The sequence below is a fragment of the Phlebotomus papatasi genome, chromosome 1 (genome assembly GCF_024763615.1).
Source record: "Phlebotomus papatasi isolate M1 chromosome 1, Ppap_2.1, whole genome shotgun sequence".
Classification (NCBI taxonomy): domain Eukaryota; kingdom Metazoa; phylum Arthropoda; class Insecta; order Diptera; family Psychodidae; genus Phlebotomus; species Phlebotomus papatasi.
Genome location: NC_077222.1, coordinates 26042497 through 26067792, shown reverse-complemented (window position 1 = coordinate 26067792; position 25296 = coordinate 26042497). Strand labels below are relative to the sequence as shown.

General features: G+C 31.5%; 1 protein-coding gene across 1 annotated transcript in view; it reads right to left on the bottom strand.

Moving 5' to 3' along the window:
- LOC129798325 (papilin) overlaps positions 1–22270 on the bottom strand; it is a 42353-nt gene extending 20083 nt beyond the window's left edge. Inside the window, exon 1 of the mRNA XM_055841432.1 lies at positions 21947–22270. Within this exon, the coding sequence (XP_055697407.1) occupies positions 21947–21969 (23 nt within the window). The 5' untranslated portion in view covers positions 21970–22270. The remainder of the gene's footprint in view (positions 1–21946) is intronic.
- Between the last annotated feature and the right edge of the window lie 3026 nt (positions 22271–25296).

The following is a 25296-nucleotide window of genomic DNA, read 5'->3' as shown; positions in this document are numbered from 1 at the left end:
GCTCTAATTTCAGAAATACAGAAAATTTCCCTTTGCCTTCAACAAGCGCGGGTGCAATTATAAGAGTATCTATGACACTTTTAAAAATTTGAGATTTTCGGTTTCTGAATTTTGGCTCTTTTGAGATTTTGACGTTCGAGATTTATCTTTCGGAATTTTGGGTTTTCGACATTTTGTCTTTCAGGATTTTGGCTTTTTGGGATTTTGACCGGGACTTACTTGGGCATTCAATGAGTCAAGTGGTAGAGCACTCGCTCTATATTTACCAGTGAGTGTCATTGCACTTGATTCTACTGACGATCCCATCCCTGAATAAGAAAAAAAAATAGTGGATATTCCGAACTCCCCTTTTGGGAAGGCCTAGGTTTCTCTATGGAATGTTGTGCCACCAATATTATTATTATTACTTAGACACAAGTATTTTTCTAAATATCCCTACTGTCCCTTACTTCCTTTGATTGCAAAGAAAGTCGAATAACGGTCGAGTCGTCTGAGCGTCGGATTACAAAATGTAATGAATAATATTTAAGTTATTTTGTTCTGGATTACTTTACGTTAGATTTATCCCGAAATTCCCAACATCATACTTAAAAATGACATTGTGCAGTGAATTCAAAAAAAGTGGTATTACATAAAACGTTGTTTAAAGAAAGATATCTGCTCTTAATCGCATTGCAAGTTTTTTTTCATCTTGATCATATGGATATTCATAAAAAGACTAACATAATGTGCTGCTTGGGATGTCACATTCAATTCCCGAAGAATTTAAACATGTTTATTTTCTCATTCTTTTCGTGTTCCACATTTCAAATAATTAAAATGTTTTATCTTGTGGTAGATCTTTATTTTTAATATTAATCTACAATTTCTAATTTATTACATTATAAATTATTCGTCTACTCAATGGTTCTGAATAACAAAAAATCAAAAGAATAAATATTCACAAAGAACGTCCATTCCCATTTTCTCTGACTGAATTTGCGAATTTTAATGATGAAGGGTTATTTCCTTGTTGTCAAATGGATTGTTATTGTTTCTCTTTCAGTTTCACACAATATATCATCCGGAATTACAAACTGTGGAGAGGCTGTGCAATAAATTGAAAGAAAAACCACGGCACTCTCTCCGATGGCACTAACTTTTTTTGCACAACTTCTTTTTCATTGTGGCACTTTTTTGTGGCTTCGAGGGCGTATCACCATTAATTGCGACAAATTATTATCTTCCTGTTTCTGAACTTGAGATCTCGCCTTCAGAGTCCCATCCCATGTGGATTTTTCCTCTGTGCAATTTCCCATTTATTTGCTCTGCCTCTCATGAGATTTCAACAACAAATATAGTGGTTTGAGTGAAAAAATAAATATATGTAATGCAATTTCATTTAGTGAATGAACAAGGCATACGCAAAAGAATTCTTTTTTTTTATTTACTTTGTTTCTTACCCTCACACATCGTTCAATTTTGCAGAGCAATTGCAAAGGCAAAACATTCAATTATCTCTCGGTAGTGTTGATAATATACAATGCAAGAAAATAAACTGCATCAAGATAAATAAATCAAGTGCATTCAAAGAGAAAATGAGGAAGATATGAAAATTTAATTTGAAAATTAATATTGCACTTCAGTGAGATCCTTTCATGATCGCAGCTACTGCAATGCAGTGGGTCCCGTAAACAATCTTGGATCAACATCATTAAGAATTTAATTCAGAATTTTGTAATTTTGAAATTCCTATAATATTCTACTATGCTGATTTAGTAGAAAAAGATACTCTACTGTCTGGAAAAAAGTCCTAATTTGGCTTTGCCTAACGTTATATTTAAGCCCGATCTTAAAAAAAAGTGATTCTACAATAGTCTTTATATTTTTTTTTCTTGGAGACATGAAGTAACTTTGAAACATTAAGTAATAATATTTGGGATTTTTCTTCAAACTGGTCCTTTTCACTTTAATAAGATATTTCTGTAAAAAAACTATGATATCTGGTAGAGTAGGGGAGACTGGGGAAAAAATTCACAAATTGTAAATTTGAAAATTTAATATCTTCCAAGATAAAAGAGATAGCGGCTTAAATTTTTTTCCATAGATGGCCTCCATAGACCTTCTTCAAAGTCGTAAGTTTCTTAGAATTCGAACAGGGATTTCAGAAAATAAAAAAAAAATATTGAAATTTTTAGCCCTATTTTTAAAATGTTTTCCTTACAGCAGATATCAATTTTGACCTACTTATTTTACAAAATGGATGCACTGGTAAATATTTCCTAAATGATTTGGACTCTTTGAATACGAAACGTAGAGGAATAAATTTTCTTTAAAAAATATGTCACCTAGAAACTTATTTTGCAGTGGACAAGATTTCTCGGAGTAAGTTCATCTTCAATTAAAAAAAAAACCAAAAATTTCTTGTTAGTTAATGATTTAGAATTGTATTTGAACGCTTAAACTTTTTTACCTGAATCACAACTTATTTGACAAAACGAAACGTGGTGTAAAACACGCAAGAAATTATTCTTGTATACATTTCTCTTAAAAATCCAAATTGCATTAAAAACTGTTTTGTACAAGTAACGAGTTTAACTCATTAACTAACAGGTAATATTTGTTTTTTTTTTTATTTCAGATGAATATACTTCGAGAAATCTTGTCCACGGCTAAGTAAATTCTCTTAAAAATGTCTCCGTAAATCATGACTCAAAGTCTGAATCTTGAACATTTTAAATAAAAATTTCAGAAAATATAGTTTGAATGTTGTATATTTAAGAACTTTTATTTTAAATTAAATTAAATTAATTTTTTTTAATTTTTAAATTAAAAAAAATGAAAAGCTTTCAAATAAATGTAATACATATCTTTTTAATTTTAAAATTGTATTCGTATTTGTTTTCTCTTGCAAAACATTATATTTTATAAACAAAAATAGTTTTAAATTTATCTCAGTTTTTCTCTTCAAATATGTTATCAAGGTTACCGGGTGTTTGATAGATCAATCGCTTTGGATATTTTTTTGTAATGGATATTCAAGGTCAAATGATAGGCTGTTTTAGAAAGTGTATTTTTTAGCTAATTTGGACTATATCCAATTTCTTAGAAAGGTATTGGAATCATTTGGAAGTGTAAATAGGTTCTAAACAGTAACAAATCATTAATGACAATTTCTTAATCGTATTTTATAGATCCTTATAGGCATTCGCATTCTGGAATCTTAAGAATTCTGTAAAAAAATTATTTCAATTTTAGTGAATTCTAAAATCATAAAAATGCATTTTACTTAGGTATTGTGTTGAAATATACTGATGTATGAATTCTTAAGAATCACAGTTTTCATGAGCTTAAACAAACTTATGACAAGCTTTTTTTTATATAATCTAGATCATTAAAGATTTAATGTGTTGTGTCCACATTTTCATCTCTCTGGGTGTCTTATTCAACAAATATTTTCACACTTCTCTTGAGCACTGTTTAATGTGCATTGTAAACCGTCATTGCAAAGTGTTATTTTTTCCAAACTCTTTCGGCATGTTCTCCAAATTAAATTTTCATCCTGCAACACTATGTGTGTTCATTTGGTCAACATCAACAACCACGCAGATAAATGATAAATCACTTAATCACAATTTGACGATAAAATACTCAAAATAAACTAACATTTGAGAGAAAAGTCTGCATGTTTTCATCTTTGGAGCCCTTTTCTCCATGAAACAAACTCTGTGCGTATTTTTTCTCCAAATAGTGGAATGAAAATTGGGTTAAAACAATACAACATAGTGCAAGTGAAGCTGTAAAATGAAATGAGAGAAAAGGCGAAAAAAAATTTCCCGATATTTTCACGTTTGCATAGATTTTATAGGTTGATGGATTGATTGATTTTTGATGGCAGGAAGTGTTAATAAAATCCCACAGTTTCAATTGGACGTTGCATTTGAAAATTTTTGTACATAGCGAGGACTGAAAAGAATTGAAGAATGGAGAGAAAACAAACTTTGCACTTTTATTTGTATGTTTAAGCTTCAACTCTTTCATTTCACTTTACTATTCACCATTGCACGACAATATTGCACTTTGTAATTTCTTTTTTTCTACCCACTAAACTTCTTCAACAATCAGCCAAAGAGTTATGGAGAGTTCATACATAGTTCTTTTATCCATTCATGCGTTTGTGAGAAAATATGCGTTTATGTGCTCAAGAGAGATGAGTAATGTATGTAGAAAAAAAAGTGAAATATTCTGAAGAAACAAAAATAAATGAAAGTGTAAAAAATGAAAAGTATTTATTCGTTCCAATGTGTGTGATTAGCAATGAAGTGCCAGAGAAAAAGTTCTCACAGTAAATATTCTTTCAATGAGAAATCACCACCCAGGGGGACACTTACTTATGCAAAACATGCCAGTTCATTCATATTATTTTGGGCTTATTCATTAATCACAAGAATCATAATGGATGATACATTCAATAAAAAAAATTGAATGAAATGTTTTGTTAAGTAAATCAGTTTAAGAAGGTAAAATATTTGAATGGGGCACCTATTCTAAATTTTTCTTGTCACGTTGTCACTGTCACTGTGACAGCTGTCAAACTTATTTACATTTTTAGGTTGATTCTTTGACTGGGATGTTTTTTTTTCAATATTTTTTGATTGTTTATAAGAAGTTGTGAATTTTTTAGTGAAATAGAACGCAATCTAAAATATCTGTCAAAGGATCATCTGTCGTTGAAATAATGACAGCTCCCAAGTTAAATATCACGAATTATGAATTTCTTTGCATAATTGATTCGAAATTTTGTTTATCAGAGTGAGCAAACTTCGAGAGCAAATGGCACGGCTAAAGGTCTGATTAAAAACTTTTCTGTCCCTATCGCTTTGACAGCTGTCAGGTAATTAAACTGTCAAGGGAATATATCGTCCGTTGCATCAATCGTTGTCGTATTTGTGTTTTTCTTGTGTCAGTATTTCACACAAGAGACGATGTCTGTATCGTAGCTTGTATCAAATGCACACACAAAACAAATGCAGATACGACAACGATCGATGCAACAAACGATCTGTCAAAGCTGATATTGACAATTGTCATTTTTCATTATTTTAATTTGTACGCCATTTTTTCAGTGAAAGTTTAATGTTTATCGATTCATTGTGGGAGAGGCTGTTAATTCCTTCAACTCTCTGTCAACTGTCACTGCCAACTGACAACTGTCACTTAAGATGTTCGAACTGTCACTGGAATATTTGTTATTGATAATTATTACGACAATGATACTTTATAACAGAGGTGTGCAAGAACCGTTTGAAACTGAAAAAACGTCAAAAGAAACTTGTATGTCAGTGGTCAAAACGCTACTTGAACAAACTTATTTTGACGTTTATTCGGTTTCAACGGTTCTTGCACACCTCCGCTTTATAATTGGAATTTCTACAGTTTTTCTCCAGTGGCAATTTATTTACCTAAGTAAACCATTTTTGCTGTCACTTTTAATGGTTGTCACTTACAGAGAAATTAATTTTTTTCGTTATTTTTGTTGAAAATTTTCTCGAGCTTTTTTTTGAGCGGTTGCTCTCATATTGTCTCCCGTTACTTATTCATAATGACAGCTGTGATATAATGTAAAGATTAAATGCGTACCTCAATTTTTGCACATATTTTTTTACAATAAAAAAATCTCATATGTAAAATGACAAGAAAGTTTATGCTGAAGATTTTACAACATTTTTGCTGTCACTGCCATAGTGATAGGTGTTAAATTCAATTTGAATTTCCACGCCAAGTTTTCTTGGTAAAATGTTTTTGTTAAATCAAACATCCCTGAAAAAAGAGATCTTGTCATCTAAATCAGTTATTTTCGTATAATCTCTGTATTATTATATTGTTATATGTAAATCGCAGATTTAATTGACAGTGTGTCAAGAGCTTGCTAAAAACTCTGTTGTATGTTAAAACGTCAAAATTCTGTCAAAAATGTAATTTTTGGCAAAGAATGCTTTCAATGTGTAAAGGACTTAAGGGTACTGAAATTTCCAATGTTGCAATTTGAAGTACATAAACATTTCTTTCATTGTGATAGCTATAAGTGTGCCACATAGACATAAGTCAAATTAATTAATTAGATATGTTTAATTTCTCACTAAGCTTGCACATTAAAATTGTAACAGCTGAATAATACATTCCGATCAAAATACAGTATGTCATCTATTTTCGTCAAACTGTTTTGCTGTCAATTTGACAGCTGTCACTGAATATTAATGATATCTGTCAATTATATTAGGTATGACTTTTCTTTTTTTTCCAAAAAAACATAGTTTTGGCGAGGATAGAAGGAATGTGAGAGAGAAGGAAAAAATGTCTGAGGATAATAATGTTTTTTTTTACCGATGCACGGAACTGTTATCTCTCATTGTTTAAAGCTTAGGTTCTAACAAGTTGAAAAAAAGCTGATTATATATACTGCTTTCTATTTCAGTTTAAGCAGTAAAATGAAAAAAAAACATAATATGAAAGGATATCATTTTCTATCATCATCATTTTTAACCGTTTATCCCTATTGGGGTTGCGGGCCCATGACATCCAATTTAGCAGCCCACGCTTGTCGATCCTCCTCCACTTCAGGAAGATATTCGGATTCGATCCCAAGATCCCAAGGCAAGGTTCTGAATTTCATTCAGCTACCTTGTCGTAGGTCTGCTTCGAGATCGATGCCTCCTCACAATGGCTTGCTTGCATTGCTTTAACATGAAAGGTATTTTTCGAAAGTCTTTTCTGTCATAATGATAGTTTTCAATCTCATTAGACTTATTCTTTTAGAATATGGCTTATTCTTCTCTTTTTCCGGTTTATGTTATGGATGTCGGACCAAATAGCCTAAAGCTCTTCTCGAAGTTTTATTTCTACAGACAGCTGTCAAAATCATATTCAAATTCAAATTCAAATTTAACTGATTTTTTTAAATTTAATATTTATCAGCAATAGTTCGAAAATTTTTATTTAATTTCTTTCAACTTAGAAACCCCTTGACTTAGAACTTCTTAAGTTTGCAGAAAATTTAGTGACTACACTAAATGAGTAATAAAAGAAAAAGAATTCATTTATATACAAATAAAGTATTTATAAATATTTCTCACCGTCAAGGATCAAAAAAGAGAAATCGCAAATGTTAGCAAATTTTTCTAAGAATTTCCATAAATTCGCTCATTTAAACTAAACAAAATGGAAAAATCATAAATTCGCATAGGCAAAGAATTCAATAACATTCTTCCAATGAACTCCGCATAAGCATTCTTCTAAAATTAAAATGTAATATCAGAAACACTGAGGGCGGAAAATGTCTTCATTTTCTGAACTTTCTCACACAAAACTATTACAAGATGAAAGTTTATAACAATAAACAAATTTCAACATTACATTTTGTTCTTCAAAAACATTGAGATGAGAGGCAAACGTGAAGAAAATGCAATGTTTAACGTACAACAATCAGACTAATCTTAACCAATTAAAGGCTACCCGACCTCATTTCAATTAGTAAAAATAGGTAAAAGAATTCCAAATGAATTAAATCTCGTTAAATTGGACGTTTGGTTGCTTTACAGAATTTTCTGTGGGAATTATCTTTTTTCTTTAGTTCTTATTTAAATGCTCTACAGACGTTAGTCTGGTCAATAATTCTGCGGTTTATGATGACTTGTGGATATTTTTATTGCGATTTCTTAGACTTTTTCTTAGCTCCTTGAATAATTTAACATGACAAGAGATGAGGCATAAAATCTGAACTAATATCCCCGACAAGTAACAAAATGGGTACAGGGCATAGAATAGTTTACATACGGTGTGAAACCACATTGTTCATTTTTTTTTTAATTGAAAGGCAGAAAAAAAACAAAGTTCTAAGAGATTGTGAAAAAGAGCATTAAATAAGTTCTTTTGCATGTTGACTTGAGAACACAAATGATTAACTTTTCATCGTCATAAAAATGCAATAAAATTTGCGCAAACGCTCAGTGCACTTCTTCATTTCCCACTAAATTTATTCAGACGCATGTGATGGAGCATCTTCTGCAATAGGCAAAGAACCCTAAATGAGAATAACTATATTCCACTCATGTTGAAAATCTCTGCACATTTCTGCATATGCGAGTGATATGTAAAAAATGCCAAGAAATATGTAGCATTTTATTGCTTCCAGGCAATCAATAAAATTGCCGTGAGACATCGATAAAATTTATGTTTCTTATGTCTTAATCTTTGCTTAATTTTAGATTTTTCTATTTTCTGAATAACACTAAAAATTAACGACCTTGTTAGATTCTCTTTATTTGAATTTGTAAATAGGGGAGGATTGGATAGTTTATAAAAATCAACATTTTTTGCAACTCTGATGCAAAAAAGGTATGAATAATATTCAAGTCTATGTCCTATTCGTTTGTCTTGATGTGTATTTTTAATGTAAATAAACACATTACACCCATTACATACACTCCTACTACTTTTAATATGTTTGATTGACATTTTGACAGGTGTCAAGCTCTAGTGCGTATTTTGAGAACTGTCAAATTTTTAAGCGTTCTGTTTTTTGTATGCGGTAGCACTACATACCAATTAAGAACTTTATGACGCAAAAATCCCAGATTTTGTCCTAACATCACCCAATTGTTCAGTTTTATTTCTATTTTCCTTATAATGTTATTTATTTATTATCATCTCTCTATTTTTTGATCTACCGCCCGTGCAGCCATCGCCGTCTTAGTGTCGATTCCAACCTACTCCGGGATGAAAACGATGAAAAATCCCTTCTCAAGTTGTATATTTTGTGATCATACATATGCACGTATGTCATTAAATGTGGAGGAGTTTTTAAAACTAGAGGAAGTGTTTCGGACGATCCCAAGCTTTGTAATGAGTAGATTTTCTTCTTATGTTTCTCAATAAATGTGACTCATCGCACTCATATTTTAAAGACTAGAGGAAAATGCCCAGTTTTTAAAATGTATTGCAGAGTAACATTTATTGAGAAAAATAGGAAAAAAGTAGTAATAACGAAGATTGTGATCGCATGAAGCATTGGAACTTTTTCCTACAAGTAGAGGAAAGTGCTCTCCCTTTGAACGTTCATGCCTTCGAATAATATGAATTTCTTGTGTTTTTTGTAAGACATTTAGGGGAAAGGCTTATAATTTTGTCCAGTTTCTTATTTTGGACACTTTGAGGATAAAATTGGACACTAATATTAAATTGATTAAAATTACGCAACTTTGTTTGAATATTTAATGAATTATGTGTTCTATCTAAATGTTTATTCTTTTTAAAAGATTCTAACACTAAATTCATTAAATTTTGAATATGATTTGAGTTAAAATAGCTTTTTTGAAATTTCACTGTGAGAAATTGCTTACGAGAAATATGGCAGATCTTCGTGTTTACTTTAGTCTTATTTAGCTGTGGTGAAGTACTAACAATGTTTCTTTGCTATTTTGAGTGATATTATTAAATATTCATTGAATATTGTGTTGATTCATGTTAGTGGTGATTTGTGCATTTTACCTGAAATGAGATTTGCTTAGTGAATTAGATTTTTCGTGTGAAAAATGGGAAATTTTTTAAGACATTTACCAGTGAGGTGATAGAGTAAGTGCCAAATTCCGGTCAGCTTGCAATTTCGGCCACCTTTTTTGTTCCTCGAATTTCCATGAACTTTTAGATTTTGCGTTAAGAGATTTAAAAAGGCACTAGAATGCGCATTTATCAAGCAAATTGGATCATGTTTGGGGTCGTTGGAAAGGTTTGGAATTTCCGACAAAACAGAACCGGTTCCAATCGGTTTTGAATCGGTAATGAACCGGTTTATAATCTATAAAAATTTTTATCTGAAAATCAATCCTATTAAAACTATTTTGGGGTATCTTTTGAGAGATTTATGAATCGGTTCAAATCGGTTGAGGACCGGTAAACGGTAAATGATGCGAAAGTACTTTTGCGGTATAACATCTAAGTCATGAATTTGAGCATTTCGCAAAGCCTGGGACGCTTTGCCACCCCTTTTTTACAGATTAAGTTTGATTTTTTCCGGTTATGTTTCGGCTTGAAGCAGTTGTCAAGCCGAAGCTAGGGGAAGAACTCTGGCGTGAACTATCTAGCTATCTGGCTGTTTTTCAACGGCCTTTAATAACATCCTTTCAAGAGTCTGAAGTTATTAGTTCTTAAGGTAGTATAGTAGACTCGCTTATCCGTGAGAGCGGGACCGAAATGTCAAATGGATTTTTAGATTGATACACATCAGATTGTTTGAAATCCAACGATTTTTTTGTTTACATTGGAAATTTGTGGAGTGAATCCTGACCTAACTGAATCAACATTCTCTCTAAACATGCGTACTATCCAAAAAAAGTTACAGTGAGGAAGATTTACAGTAGATAGAGCACATTTGCTGTAACAAAAAAACCGAAAAAAACCCGAAACGGTTACAATGTCAACAAAATTTTTAAAATTCAACTGTCTCACGGACTTTTTTATGTCACCCGGTTAAAGAATCCACGGATTAGCGAGAGTCTACTGTTATACCTTTTTGTGCAGTCGACCCCTGGGGGTGCTTCGAAAGAATAAACCAAGGTTAGAAATAAATTTCCATTTGGCAATGAATACTTCTAGGGATGGATTCCTCAACAGAATTTTCTTAGGGGAGATCGGGGTAGAATTAGCCACCAAATGAAATTATTAATTGCTTATAATTTGTACAAAAAATATTTGTATGAGGCTGATACATATTTCAATGAATAGTAAGGGAAGTATATATTTGGAATAAAGAGTGGTTTCCTCAATATTCCTTCGAAGGCAAACTATAAGATACTACTATCTGTGTGATAAGATACTAATATATACGTGGCTAATTTTACCCCGGTTTTCCCTACTGAAAGATTTTCAAAATTTTGCTTTTGGTCTTACTGCTTCTTGAAGAGAAGATCCCCCAGAAAAGGTGCAAAGCATTGTGAAGAGGTCTCGACTTCGGAGAAAATCTAGGACAAGGTGACTGAATCAATTTCAGGATCTTACCTTGGAGAGCCTTGAGATTTACTGTGAATACTTTAGTAAAAGGATCGGCAGGCGTAGGTTGGTAACTTAGTAGACGTCCTAAACCCGCGACCCCAATAGGGATAATGGGTTGAAAATTATGATGATGATTATTTCTAAATGTAATTTGACTTGTACTCTAAAGGCGTCTACACATTGGGATCAATTTTCGTCAAAAATTGCGTTTTTGACAGAAATTTGACGTTTCTCCCTACAACGCTGCAGGGAATTTCCTTCAAAAAAGCAATTTTTGACAAAAATTGCTTCCAATGTGTAGAGGCCATAAGTTCTTCTTAAGCTTATCTTTAATTCTAGCTTTTGAGGATGATCTTTAGACTATCCTTAAATGCCCTTAATGGACACTGGAACATTCTTAAATCCTAAAAATATAGGAAAGCTTACGAAAAGCAGGGATGCAAAGTCGTCCGCTTATACGGATCAGGCATCATTTATTAGTCACTGGATCATTTTAAATTTAATCCATCTACCGTGATTTTTTTACATAAATCCATTTAGACTAAAACTATTCCAAAGAGTATTTTATGGAACATTAAGTGAATATCCAGTCAGTTGAGAATGCGGAAAATATACTTAATATGTCTGAATTATTTCTACAATCGTCACATCAGCATTGAACGACAAGATCTATGTTTAACTTACCAAAAAGAGAATAGTGCTAGTGTGTAATTAAATTCCAAAATTAGCTGGAATTGCAAAGAGAAGACAAAAAGAAGCATCCATTTGTGATGATTTTGGCGCGTGTTCATGTGCCATCGCAGAAAAGAGTGGCGCGTATGGCACAATCATTCAGAAATTTGATAATAATACCAATTGTAAATATTTGCATATAACTATATGTCTTCAGTGCGCAATAATCGTGCACTACAGACCCTTTTTTGGTAAACATTTAAGAAGTTGATGAAAAAATATTGAAGAATTCGGTGTGAGAAGTACAAGGTGTCCATAGTGTGGAGGAGTCTTAGCACTTTTTGGACTAATGTTTATTTTAACAAAATTCACTCTGTGTGCTATTCATGTTTCAATGATTATTCCATGTTGTGCTTGTGAGTGAGAAAAATCTCGATTTCTTTCTGATAAAAAAAAATTGAACATCCGATATATCGATTATAAATTTGCCACGGAGTCCAAATAATCAAACAATCGTCTAAGCAAAAATTCCTAAAGTAAAATGTACCATTTCAGCGATAATTGAGTGATTTTACAAGTGAATTAATATTTACTGAAGACCAAATATCACTCATGCATTTTCCTCCAATGCACCTAAAAATATAAATTTTCTAAATATGTTCAAAAGTCCCTCTCCAGTCAATTTGTTTTCCATCTTCTCCCCTTTTCTTTCAATTTATCGGGAATTTGTGAAGGTGTTCTTCAAAAATTAAAATCACGTAAAATAAATAAAGGCAGAGCTGAAATTTGGCTTTTTTCTATCACTCCTTCACTCGGTAGCCCATTAATGGGGTACTATTGAGAAATATCTTATATTAATAATCACAATTTATTATGTAAAATACTTCTCAATGGTCGTTCATCTTATTGCATCTTTGCTGAGAGAGAGATTCTAATGTTTGATATTTATGCTTAAGTTTTATTACGAGATTTTAATTCCAAATGTCATACAGAAGACAGCCGAGTCCAGTTGCTACTTCTTGAAAGAACATCTTGGCAAATCCTCTTCACAAAGGTCATACACTGTTAGAAATTATTGCACACAGAATGAAAATTTTTATGAACATTATGAAATAGGTCAATATAGGGTAAGTGTACCAAATTCCGGCCAGTTTGCAATTCCGGCCACATTTTTTCTTCCTCAAATTTCCATGAATTTTTAATTTTTGCAAACTCTGGAGATTGTACAATGCAAAAAATAACAAAAAATATCGCTTCGATGAGCAAGATGATCTGAAATATGCATTGGAAGAATTCCGGAAAGGAAAGAACTATGAAAATGAAGGTGGCCGGAATAGGCCACCAATGCTATGTCTACATTTTTATTCATTTTAAAATGTATAAGAATGATTTTAGAGAAAATAAAGACAATAAATTGTCTACAAGGTTCCAAGCAACACTCATTATAAAAAAGTAACACAGAAATTCAATTTGTATTAAAAATATTACATTTCAAACTTGAGACTTTGGCGCTTGCATGCAACTATGCCGAAATTTGGCACACTTACCCTAAGTGATTTGATAACACAAAATTAGATGATTTAAAATGGATTAGATAAAGAAATAACAAGTCTCCCTCGAGATACTTCCTTTATGAAGGGATCACCTAAAACTGGAAGTCGATATCTCTCACAGATTGGCTTCTAAAAATTAAATTTAAATTTAAAAATCTGAAAATTAATTTTAGAAATTTTAGAAATTAATTTTAGAATTCTTAAATTATGTCAAATTAACTACTTGTATGAAATTTGAAGAATGGAATTGGAATTACGTACTATGCGAACAGAAGTCTGTTCAAAACACTCACTTAAATTGTCCTAATTTTTTTCTTTCGCGAAATTTTTAATTCGGTAGCGGAAACTGGAGTAGAGTTAGCCAGAAAATAAAATTTTTCTTTGGTTATTTTTTTGTGAAAAAAATTGTTTGAGTCAGATCGATAAATACTTCAAAAAAGAGGGAGGAAGTTAATTACTCTAAATAAATAGGAGTTTTCTCGATAATCTTTTTAAGGAAAACTATTACACATCACTGATGAAATCTATCCATGACTAGTTGTGCCCCGGTCTCCCCTAATATTGTTTTTGAAATGTTTTATAGGGTATGCAGTTCTTGAAATCTGTTATCCTTATAAGTAACAAACTTTTTTGAAATATACACGCTTAGAATAGCAGATTTAAGACATAAACATGTGATTAAAATTACTAATTTCATAATGAAAGTATTTTTTATGCTCATGAATTCGTTTTTTTCAATTAGAAATCCATTTCTGAATCGGTTTTCATGTTTTCAGACCTCGAAGATCTTGTGCCTGATTTTATTACTGTATTAGTTCTTAAGTATATCCAAAAGGGTCTCTAGTTTTTTTAAAAAAAAAAATAAATTTTGATTTTTGTAATACAAAATGTAAAAATTAATCATAAATACAATAAGAATATTGCTATATTTTTAAAATATAAAAAAAAGAAATAGATTAAACAATTGAGAACTTAAACTTCTTTAGTGCTTGTCCAAAAGTATTGAAGGTCATATGTTTTCAGTAAATGCAATCAATCTTAAAACTTTTTTATGTGACTTAACGCTCCATTTTATGAATAATTTTCCTAAAATTTATTTTTGTAGAAATTTTATCATTTGATTTCTAACAGTGTACCAAGTGGCAACTTGGAGGCAAGTTAAATTGAATTAATGCTAAATGCACCATATGCAGTGGATTGAATAAAGAATTAAAATGCATCTCTTCAGTGTTATTTGGGATTTTGGTGTCGCTCCTCAAGTTCTTTATCATGCTCATCCAACTAACAAGAAAATAAAACCATCAACACACGCCACAGAAGAGAAGCCTCTCCTCTTCCTTTCGGGATTTCTCAGAAGTCACTAAAAGCAACCTGTTTTTCTCAACGATTTCGTACTAAATAGATAATGAAGATGCCTCATGGGTGGATATAAAGTCCCTTGTGTTCTGCCTATCCCAGACCCAATTTCATGTTCTTGGGTGACACAACATTTAGGACAACATGATGAGGAAGAAAAAAATAAAAAGTGATAGGACAGAGAATAACCACAGAAGGGATTTTATTTCTCTGGTTTAATCTTGTTCCTTTTTTTCTGTGTCTTGAACTCATATTTCTCATCGTGGATGGATAGAGGAGACAGAGATTTCCCAGCAACGAGAAATTCCACGACAGATGTTATCCACTGGAATATTATTAATGAACTTAGAGAGTTTTCTATCTTAGGAGTAACTCAATAGACCCATCAATTTTTTGGATGTACAAGGAAGATCTTTCCAGACTCATTAAAAATTTCCGATAGCTAGAAACATAAATCTACCAACTGTTGAAAGCCACTCAAAACAAATTGATCAATAGACTTTTTCAGAGATCATTTCAGACATTATATATTGTGATGTTTCTTGCGTGATAATTTGCAGTAGAACTTTATAAAAAAAAACCTCCAAAAGAAACCCCGCGGCATTCATTAAACACCCCGCGAATTGCGACTAAAAAACTCCCTTTGAACATTTTTTGCAAACTAATGCAAGAGAACGGAGTTGAATGATTCTCGGGAACTTTTGTGTGATCCTTCAGCCAGACAGTAGCTGGATTTAATCGAGGAATCAAGCTATAAAAAGATCCCCAGAAAAAAACCCACAATTCATGGAGCAAAAGCACGTGCTTTGAATTATATTTCTGATTTTTGCTCCAGATGAAAAATTGTGCCATGATCAATATCATGCTAAGAAAAAAACTCGCGAATATTTTGCGAAAACACAATAATATAAACACCACTGAAAATCACCGTGTTAATAAACGGCAATGTTATAAAAAAAAAGCTATTTTGGAGGATGGACATGAAAAGTGTTCAGCAATGGAAGTGAATTAAAGGCGATCGTTTGGGATTTGAAAAGATGTGCAAGAGTTTCGGGTGTGAGTTTATCGAGTAAATTAGCGGTTGCCAGACGATCTTTTCCGCCAATCTTCTCTCCTAAGATACATTTTTGGGTCACTTGGGAGGTTCGGGTACGCGAAACTTCCACTTTGGAAAGTGATTTACGATTTTGGAAGTCTTAAAGGACCGTGCAAATTGGTCTAAAATGGGGTCATAATACTTTTTTGGATATGTCCTGGATAGATATGGAACGATTTGCAACATTTAAGGGTTAATCAAGATTTATATTTTAAGTTCGATACTCTTTTTTATGTATAATCCGTTAGAACGCTGTTTTAGCGTCTGAAGCGGTCTTCAAATTAGAGGCTTAACCCAGTTTCCTAAGGTCTTAGATGCCCTGTAACAAGCAATTGCAATAACTTTTCAATCTTTCTCAGAATAATTGCTACAAATGTACAATATTCAGTAAAAAATTTCTTAAAAATATTGCGTATTGAGAAATTACAGCAGTTAGGCTATAAGGAAGGCTAGATCTTAGATCTGAAGCCATATTAACCCTTTATTACGATTAGAACACCTGTGTACCAATCGAATTTTTCTTCCTACAACTTTTTAAGTTAGGGGAAGGCTCATAATTTTGGACAGGTTGATTATAAGCATCAATGTTCTAGGTTTGAAGTGTGACATCTTCAATACTAATTGATCTTTTTGTTACTCTCTTTTCAGTAGGGTTGTTTAGAAATTTGGCAAGCTGTTTATCGTCTTTGTTTTTACTAAAATTATTCTTAATACCTTTAAAAATGACATTATATGTAGAGGTAAGTTTGACTGTAATTTTAGACACCTTGATTGTAATTTCGGACACTTTGCTTATAATTTTGGACAGCTAATCCGCTTCAATAGGATACCCATTGTTCTTCATTTCAAAAACCTATCTTATCAATCGAATTGACTTCAATACTCCAAGTGAGCGCGACCCCCTGGCCTTTCCGGGAGCCTTTTAAGGTTTTTCTCACTACATGTCCTGAGGAGGAGATGATGCTCCTTTGTATCACCAGGTATTTATACAATCTAGTCATCACAAAGGCTAAAACTTTACAACATTTCGAGAAAAAAAACACCTGTCCAAAATAAGAAGTATCACCTTACTGGTGAATCTCTGAGAAAATTGACCATTTTTCATACGAAAAACGTATAATTCACAAAGCAAATCTCACTTCAGGTCAAATGTACAAATCACCATTAGCGTGAATCAATACAATATTCAATGAATATTTAATAATATCACTCAAAGAAGCGAGGAAAAATTGTTAGTTCACCACAACTGAATAAGACTGAGGAAAATACGAAATTCTGTCATATTTTTCGTAAGCAAATGCTCACACTGAAATTTCAAAAAAGCAATTTTAACTCAAATCATATTCAAAATTTAATGAATTTAGTGTTAAAATCTTTTAAAAGGAATAAACATTTAGATAGAATACATAATTCATCAAATATTCAAACAAAGTTCCGTAATACTAATTAATTTACTATTAGTGTCCAATTTTATCCTCAAAGTGTCCAAAATTATGAGCACTTCCCCTACCACAGATCGTCATGAATTTAATCAAGTGTATCACAGTTTTATAAAATAAATCTGAGCTAATGCAATGCATTCTTTTGAGAGATATATGGCAAAAAGTACGGAATAATTGAAAAAATCATTTTATTTCGGAGTAACAATATGATAATAACTTGATGATCCTAGGAACACTGCTGATCACTGGTGCTTTATCGAATTCTTTTATAAAAGTCAATGCCTGTGAGTATACTCTGGAATATACAAAAGTCTTAAACAATTTCTTGGCTCTTTTAACCGTAAAGTCAAAACATGAAAAAGTGTCCCTAACTTCCCCGGTTTCCTCTAATCTTTAAAATCATCTTTTATCACTTGGGATTGGAAAGTGTTTACGAAATAAAGAATTATTAGTGAAATTGTTTTATACTTAAAAAATATATTCAAAATATGATATAAATATACTAATCAATATTTGGCATAAGATCACATAGAGGAAACGGACACTCTAGTTGCTTTCAATCAGGATTTTTGGATAATTATTAGGTTAGGATGGTGCAGTTGGGATTGTAAAGCTCACTGAATGCAATTTTAAGCTTTTTAGTGCCAGAAAAATCCCTGGTGACCTAAAACGGATTTGACCTCGGAACAGTTTTAACATATGAGGTAATTATTTAAAATCATTGAGTTATTCCTGTTCTTGTCCATTATTTAAAAACAATTTAGCACTTTTGAGTTAGTTAAAATAGAAAATGCTACCTTTAAATAATTTCATGAAAAGCAAGAAAAAAGTAATTATTTAAAAATCAATTATATGCAAATCTTGAGCTTAATTTTGCGTATAATTCAAATTTTCCTATTTTTTTTAAGAGGTATTCTGAACTTTTTAAATCACCCTTCTAATTGCTGAATTCTCTCCACTTGAATGTGAGAAAGATCTTGGGTAGAATTGGTCACTGGGCAGTGCAAGCGAAAGATGTTTTAAAGAGATGGTGGAAAAATTTAAATAAATTGTAAAGATGAGAAGAATCACATGTGACTGGCACATTTTTGGCATTCTTTTTCGGAAGGGCTTGTGATTGTTATTTGGACAGAAGGAGCAAACAGAGAGAGATTGGGAAGGCTTGGTTTGGTACTCAGAAAAAAAGTGCACAAAATCATTGTTCGCTGTATCTCATGTGTATTTAACCTTCTTCCAAGTGCATTGTCTATCTCTCTTATTCCTTTCTACCTATAAAACTAATATAAGCCATATTATAGCTTAAAAGGTTCCACCAGACAATGAAATGCACAAGTTTTTTGGACTTTTTTACATTCCCTCGACTTTGTTTCATATGTTGCACATTCTGGAGAGAGAGTCCAGACAATCTCTTAAACGATTATCTTAGACTGTTACTTCTTTTTTTTGGCTTATTCTTCTCCTCATATCTCTTTGCACTGCCCATCTTTTCCATTGAGACACATACAAAAGTCTTGGCAGAAAGATGGAACAGGAAAGTCTGAGAAAAGAAGCCCCTAAAATCGCCACAAGGATTGTTCTCATTTCAATCAAAGTTAAACTCCCTTCAAGATCGATCTTTCAAATGGCACGCGAAGATCATCGAAGAGATGGACAAAAGAAATAAGGTAATTTTGAGGTGCCCTTTGAGGGAGCGTCATTATAACAATTATTAATTCATTTTGCTAAAATACTATGCAATTTCCATTCCTAAACCATCCTCCCCTTATTCTTTAGCCATTGAACATCATCAAAAAGTGAGGTGAGTACCTCTCAAATATCCATTAAGGGATTCTCAATCCCACCAGAGATCATCAGAGGATCACGCCACATCCAACGAATTCATCGCATATTGCAGACGATGGTATGGAGTTTACAGTGAACAAGTGAGATGAATGATGTAATTTTCAATTGCTGATTATTTGATTAAAGAATTTTTGAGTGTAAATATTGAACTAAAAACTCTATATGATTTTTTTTCAAAATTTTTTCGAAGGTTAAAACAACTCATTAGGGAAATAAACCCACAAAATCCTAAATTTTCTTTTTAATTTTCGTGTAACACACTTGTCTACGAATTAACACGTCAATTTTATTGCATAAGATCACTTGAAGGGAATTTTATTGGTGATCTTGTTGAGCGATCATCTGTATTTTTTTTTTAATTTGCAATCACTGAAAAACAAAACTAATATGGAACATTTCAACAAATCCTAGTATTGAGAAGCTGTTAAAAGCAATTTTATTTTTATATTTTCAGAGAAATAGTCTTTTTTATTTTTTATAAATTGCTTTGTAAGTAGGGGGTTCAAAGTCAAGGCTTACTAAAGGATCATTCAAGACAGTTACAAATTTAGATAAAAATATATATTTTCCGAAAGATTATTAAAATATCTATTCAAAATAGACTACTAAAAAAATGTCTTTGATAAGGTTAAAAACTCTTAGGGGAAATTGCTACCTTTGGACGACTTAAGCTTCAGACATCACAATTTTTTCTACATCCTCAATTGATTTGACCCATGGCTCTTTTAAGGATATTTGAGGCATTCAATTAGCTATTCAAACATAAAAATATACTGGGTTAAATTCATTAAAAATTTATTGAAAAAAAATCTAAGCTTGAGTCATCGAAATGTAGCGCGCTTGCCCCTGCTACGGGAAGGCTTTCTGACTTTTAATCAACCTGACCGATATATGGCAATATAAAGAGCTAGTATCAAGTCAAATATTTCCTGAAAAATTAGGTCAGATTCATTAAAAGAATATGGAAAAAATATAAATGTTCCAAGCCAGAGTGTGTGCGAAGCCTGAAAGCATTCCCTTATTCCTGATTTTATTCTAAGACATAGTTAATTGTCTTATTTGATAAAAAATGTGAGCAAAATCTGCAAAAAAATGGCTCAAGAATTTACTAAAACATTTAAAAAATTTAAAACACGATTCTAAGGTTTGTGTAAATTTTGTTAAATTTTATTATTATTTAAAAATAGTTTTATTTTTTCATTTTATTTGTAAAGATTTACTTTTTCTTTATACAGCATAAAAGAAGATTATACAGTTTTGCTTTTTTTATGATAACCGCTTTGAAGACTTAAAATAAAAATATTACCGATCTTATATACTTACATGAAAAGTTACATTATAAAATTGAAAAAATAGAGTTTAATTTACGTTTGAAAAATTTTTCTTTTTTCAGTTGGATGGGAACTCATTTTATCAAAGTTTTGTGAAAAAAAATTTTTTTCATTTATTTTTTTGAAATCCTAATTTAAATATTTATGATTAAAAAATATAATATTCGATCTTATACTTGTCATCTGAAAATATTTCAAATCTGACTGATCTTGCATTTTTTATAAATTACCGAAAAGCTTCATTATAATTTCGACTTCTCTTCACAACTCAGACTTTTAGTATTCAATCTTGGAACTTAGACGTCTTTTTCAAATGTTTCCACAAGATCAAGATCTTTTCTTTGATCTTTTATAGATTTGAGGTTGACCACAGTGATATTATTTGTTCTACATTTTTTTCAAAACTTACAGAAATAATTTTTTATAAGATTTTATCACTTTCTAGTGAGCTCTGTTGGTTGATACTTAAAAAAAATCCCTTGACTTTCAGTATATCGTTAACTGAATCAATTATAAAGCGAGAAGAAAAATTTAATCACTGATTTTGATTGTACTTGTATTATCAAAAAATTACAAATAACACAAACGTTTAGGATTGAAAAATAAATTAAATTAATAAAACAATTATTAAAACAAATAAATTATAAAAATACTAGTGATCTTTATCATTTGATTTAAAATTCAGTGATCTTAAATGATCCAATGTTTTTAAAATTTGAAAACAGATATTTCTTTTTATTTTTCAAATAATTTTACTGACCCTGGTGAAAAAGTTAAACTTTTTGATCATAGTTATATAATTAATTTAGAAAACTAAATAATAATTTTATTCACTAATCTTCACTTTTTCTAATTTTGCGAACAATTTAATTATTTTCTTATTTCTTATAAATTTTATTATATCCCTAATCGACCATTAAATTTTAAATAAATTTGTATAAATATCAAACTTCTGAAATTGTCCAGAAGACCATTAAGAAATAAATTCAAAACCAGTCTTATAGATGTTTTTCAAAAAATTATTATTACGCTGATTTTGAGCCTTCAATTAAAAAAATAAAAAATTTTGATCCATCTAATTTTTATAAAATAACAAAAATTCATAAAAATTGCGCAACATATTTCACATTTTCTTTTTAAAAGCAAACATCACTAGTTCTCAAGCAAGAGATCACACTAAAAGGACATTTTTTTCATTCGATCTTTGAGTGATCTTTCCACTTGATCTTTGAGAAAATATTTCTTAAAATTCCTCCATCAGAAATTTCAGAAGTTTTTTTTCTGAGCTCTCATAAAAATTATACGACATTTTTCTCATTATCCCTTTGGTCTAGTCTGGAGGGAAGAAGTGTTTTATCACAGAAAACACTCAAACGACACCGCCAATCACTTAATATTCTGCTCCTCTGAGAACTTTATTGAAATTGTATGAGTTTTTATCAATAAACTTTCATGTTAATTATTCATCAACCACTTGAAACCATTTAGTAGAGAATGAGAGATTTTATTCAGACTAAAATGCACTTCCCAAGAGATTTTTTTCTGCCTGAGACTTTTGTAGCCATCGCATGAGTTTCAACAATAAAGATCATCATAAGATCATTAAGAAAAAATAAACTATTCACTCACTGAAATTGCCTTGATGGGCCCATCCTTATTGTTGGACCATAAAATTATTTTGTAGATGATGGAAAAATCCTCTTTCACACAAATCCTTGTAAAACTTGAATTATGTTATAATAATCCACAGATTGGTGATCAAATATTAAAACGGGGTATTTTAATTGTAACTCCTTGTGTTCGTTACCACTGAATTAATTCACTGAATTGCATATCCAATTCCAAGAACTAGTAAATATCCAAGTTTAAATTGCTGAAGATTAGCCAGAAACTGCGGAGATCACTTCAAAAAAAAAAATCCGTGCTGTCCTGCCGACAGCCAAACCGAAACTGACTGCTTGAGTTTGAAATTTCCTCAATAAAATGTTCTAATAATTGGATCGCACCATTGGAACACTCGCGACTGAATGGAGGAAGAGAAACTTATTCCCAAGTTTCTCCTTCGCTGAAAAACGAATTCTCTTCTTTTCTTCCTCCTCTTGGCGTCCGTTTTTATTTGATAATTAACCAAAGCGGAGATGAAGATCACATAGGAAACTAATAAAAGAGGAGAAAACCCCGCAGTGGTCCGAACTTTCTTGCAAAAATGCCTCAATGCTCAGGCGTCTGCAGAAGGACTGACAAAACTTAACTGGTGGCGAGACCAAAACCGATCATCATATTTTTCAATGAAGAGCCGGCCATAGAGATGGTCGGGAGGCAGAGGTTTACAGAGACAGAAGAAAAAAAAAAGACATCATTGAAGGAGAAAAATCACTAGATGGGGCATCTTCTCTCTTTCTCACCAGACTCTCTCATAAACATTTTTACAATGGTACAAAACCCGAAAGACACCACGCAACTTGCATGTAATCTTACAAAGTCAAAAATGCATGAGCACACTCACAGGGACATAAAAGATCACCAACTCTTGCTGAAAATCGTCCCCTGACACACGGGATATAGTACATGGATAAGAAAGAGCTCAACAAGGCCTAAAGCACCACTGATAAACATTGATGAACTTCTGGTAGTTGGGATTCTTAACAGGCGACCTGGGAATGCGACCAAACTCAATTCTTAGCTTAGCCTAAAAAATTATGAGCCCTGAACTCTAATATCTCGGATCAGGATATTACGAGGGTGAGGACCAACCTATTAGTGGAAAGGTCTTGGGGTGTACTACAACATACTAAAGTTTTATTAAAAACGTTTATGTAGATTTTGAAATATTAGACTTTCAAATTTTGAAAATGCATTAATACTCCATTAATGTCAACACTTGGATATCATACTATACCCATTATACAGATTACTGAATTTTTGATTTTGTTATTTGCTCATATAGGTTATAATTATAAAAGTTCTCTGTTAATTTTTACATTGCAAAATTTTCAATAGGGGACACTGGGGCAAAAAGTCACAAAACGGATATTTTATTTTTCTACAAGCTACTCGAGCGTTTAAAAACTTTCTAATTAGCGCAGTTTTATAGGAAATTTATCACTCTACAACTTTGCGAAAATAATATTCCTCTATTTTGTAAGGAAGTACGTTTATCGAGCAGATTTCTAAAAGGTAATTTTGTGACTATTCTCAAAAATGCTGGGGCAAACAGTACCAGATATTGGGTATTATCATATTTTGATTCACTTCATTCATCTTCTTGTTTTTTCATCTAGAGGACATATTTTCATAGAAAATTTATTCATCTACACCTTTGTAAAACACCGTTTTCTCTGCGAGAAAAGTGAGAAAACGAGAAAAGCGCTTTTCAAGCTATTTTAGAAAAAAAAAACACACACAAAAGACTGCAAATCATTTGACCAATGCAAACAACAAGCAGCGAGACATGATAATGACGTTTCTTTTCTCCGTGAGACATCAGAAATTTCTTCGCTTTTTTGTTACTTTTTGCTCTATACCTTTTGTTACTTTTTACCCCAAGTGGTCTTTTTTATAAGAGGATTTCTGGTGAAAAGAACTTTTGTGAAATTCTAAAATAGATAGCGGATTCGTATTCCAAGAATCCAAATTATTTAGAAAACATTCACCAGTGCATAAATTTTGGAAAATAAATAGGTAATAATTGTTATCTTCTGCAAGGAAAATATTTCAAAAATAGGGCTAAAAATTTTGATATTTTTTATTTTATAAATTCCTTGTTCGAATTCTAAGAAACTTACGACATTGAAGAAGGTCTATGGAGGCTATCTATAGAAAGAAAAATTGAGCCGCTATCTTTTTACCTTGGAAGATATTGAATTTTGAATTTTAAATTTGTGACTTTTTGCCCCAGTCTCCCCTAAATATAAGTGTTTGTCAAAGGTAAAAAGATTAGCATCTTTACATGCGTTAGCCATGCTCTCGACCATTGTTCTCTTTATTTTTAATAAATATTTCAAGGTGATTAAGTAGAATAATACGTTGCCTTACATAGAAAAAATATATTTCGTAAAATTGTTTGCTAATGTTTGAGAACTCACAAACAAATTTGTAAAGGTTTGTACTCTTTTTTTAAAACATTGTTTGCACATGATCACTTAATGAGCACTTTTTGTCTTTTTACTTTGTCCGGAAATGTTCGTAAACACTCAGAAAAAAGTTCGTCAAATTTTGTAATTTGTTTGTAAAGTTTTGCCAAAAGAAAAATGTACGAACACATGTTTGTAACAGAACAAAAAATGCTCGTCAAGTTGTCAGTGGTCATGTTACGAACAAGGTTTTTGCAAAATACAAACTTTTATTAACTTTTTAGCGAAAAAAGTGAATAAAGTTATGCAAAGCGTTTGGGAAAGATAGGAATTCGAATTTCGACTTTATGATTATTTTCCTGGTCTAAAAAATCTCCTAATCTATTGATTTTGCAAATTTTACGATTTTCATTGAATTTATCTTATCCCGTGTCCTTATCCGTCTTAACGATAAGTAAAATCTAAAGCAAAATTTGATAGAATTTTGCTTTTTTTTTGTAAACGTAATTTCCTTAAATGTGATATAGATTTATAAAATTAGGTTTTAGAAATATTTTTGGAAATTTGAGAATATTGAAACCCATTTAAAACAGATTAATTTGATTCGAAATTTCTTTTTAAAGTAAAGATCTCACAGCTTTACCTCAGTGACAAGTGACAAGTGACCGAATATAACCGATTTTGATAGAATATCGTACACTGAGTGAGAGAAATCCGAAAAAGTTAAAATAACATTCCGGAAATGTTTATTTTACCCTACAATTTTTAGGTATATTAGGGGTTTAAGTAACCCTCTTTCATGTTAATTTTACCCTGAAAGAGGTGTAAAATTAACATTAAAAATGTTGATATATTTTTACACCTAAAAAGTGTTAAAGTTGCAAGGAAAAAGTTGCATTTTGTTTT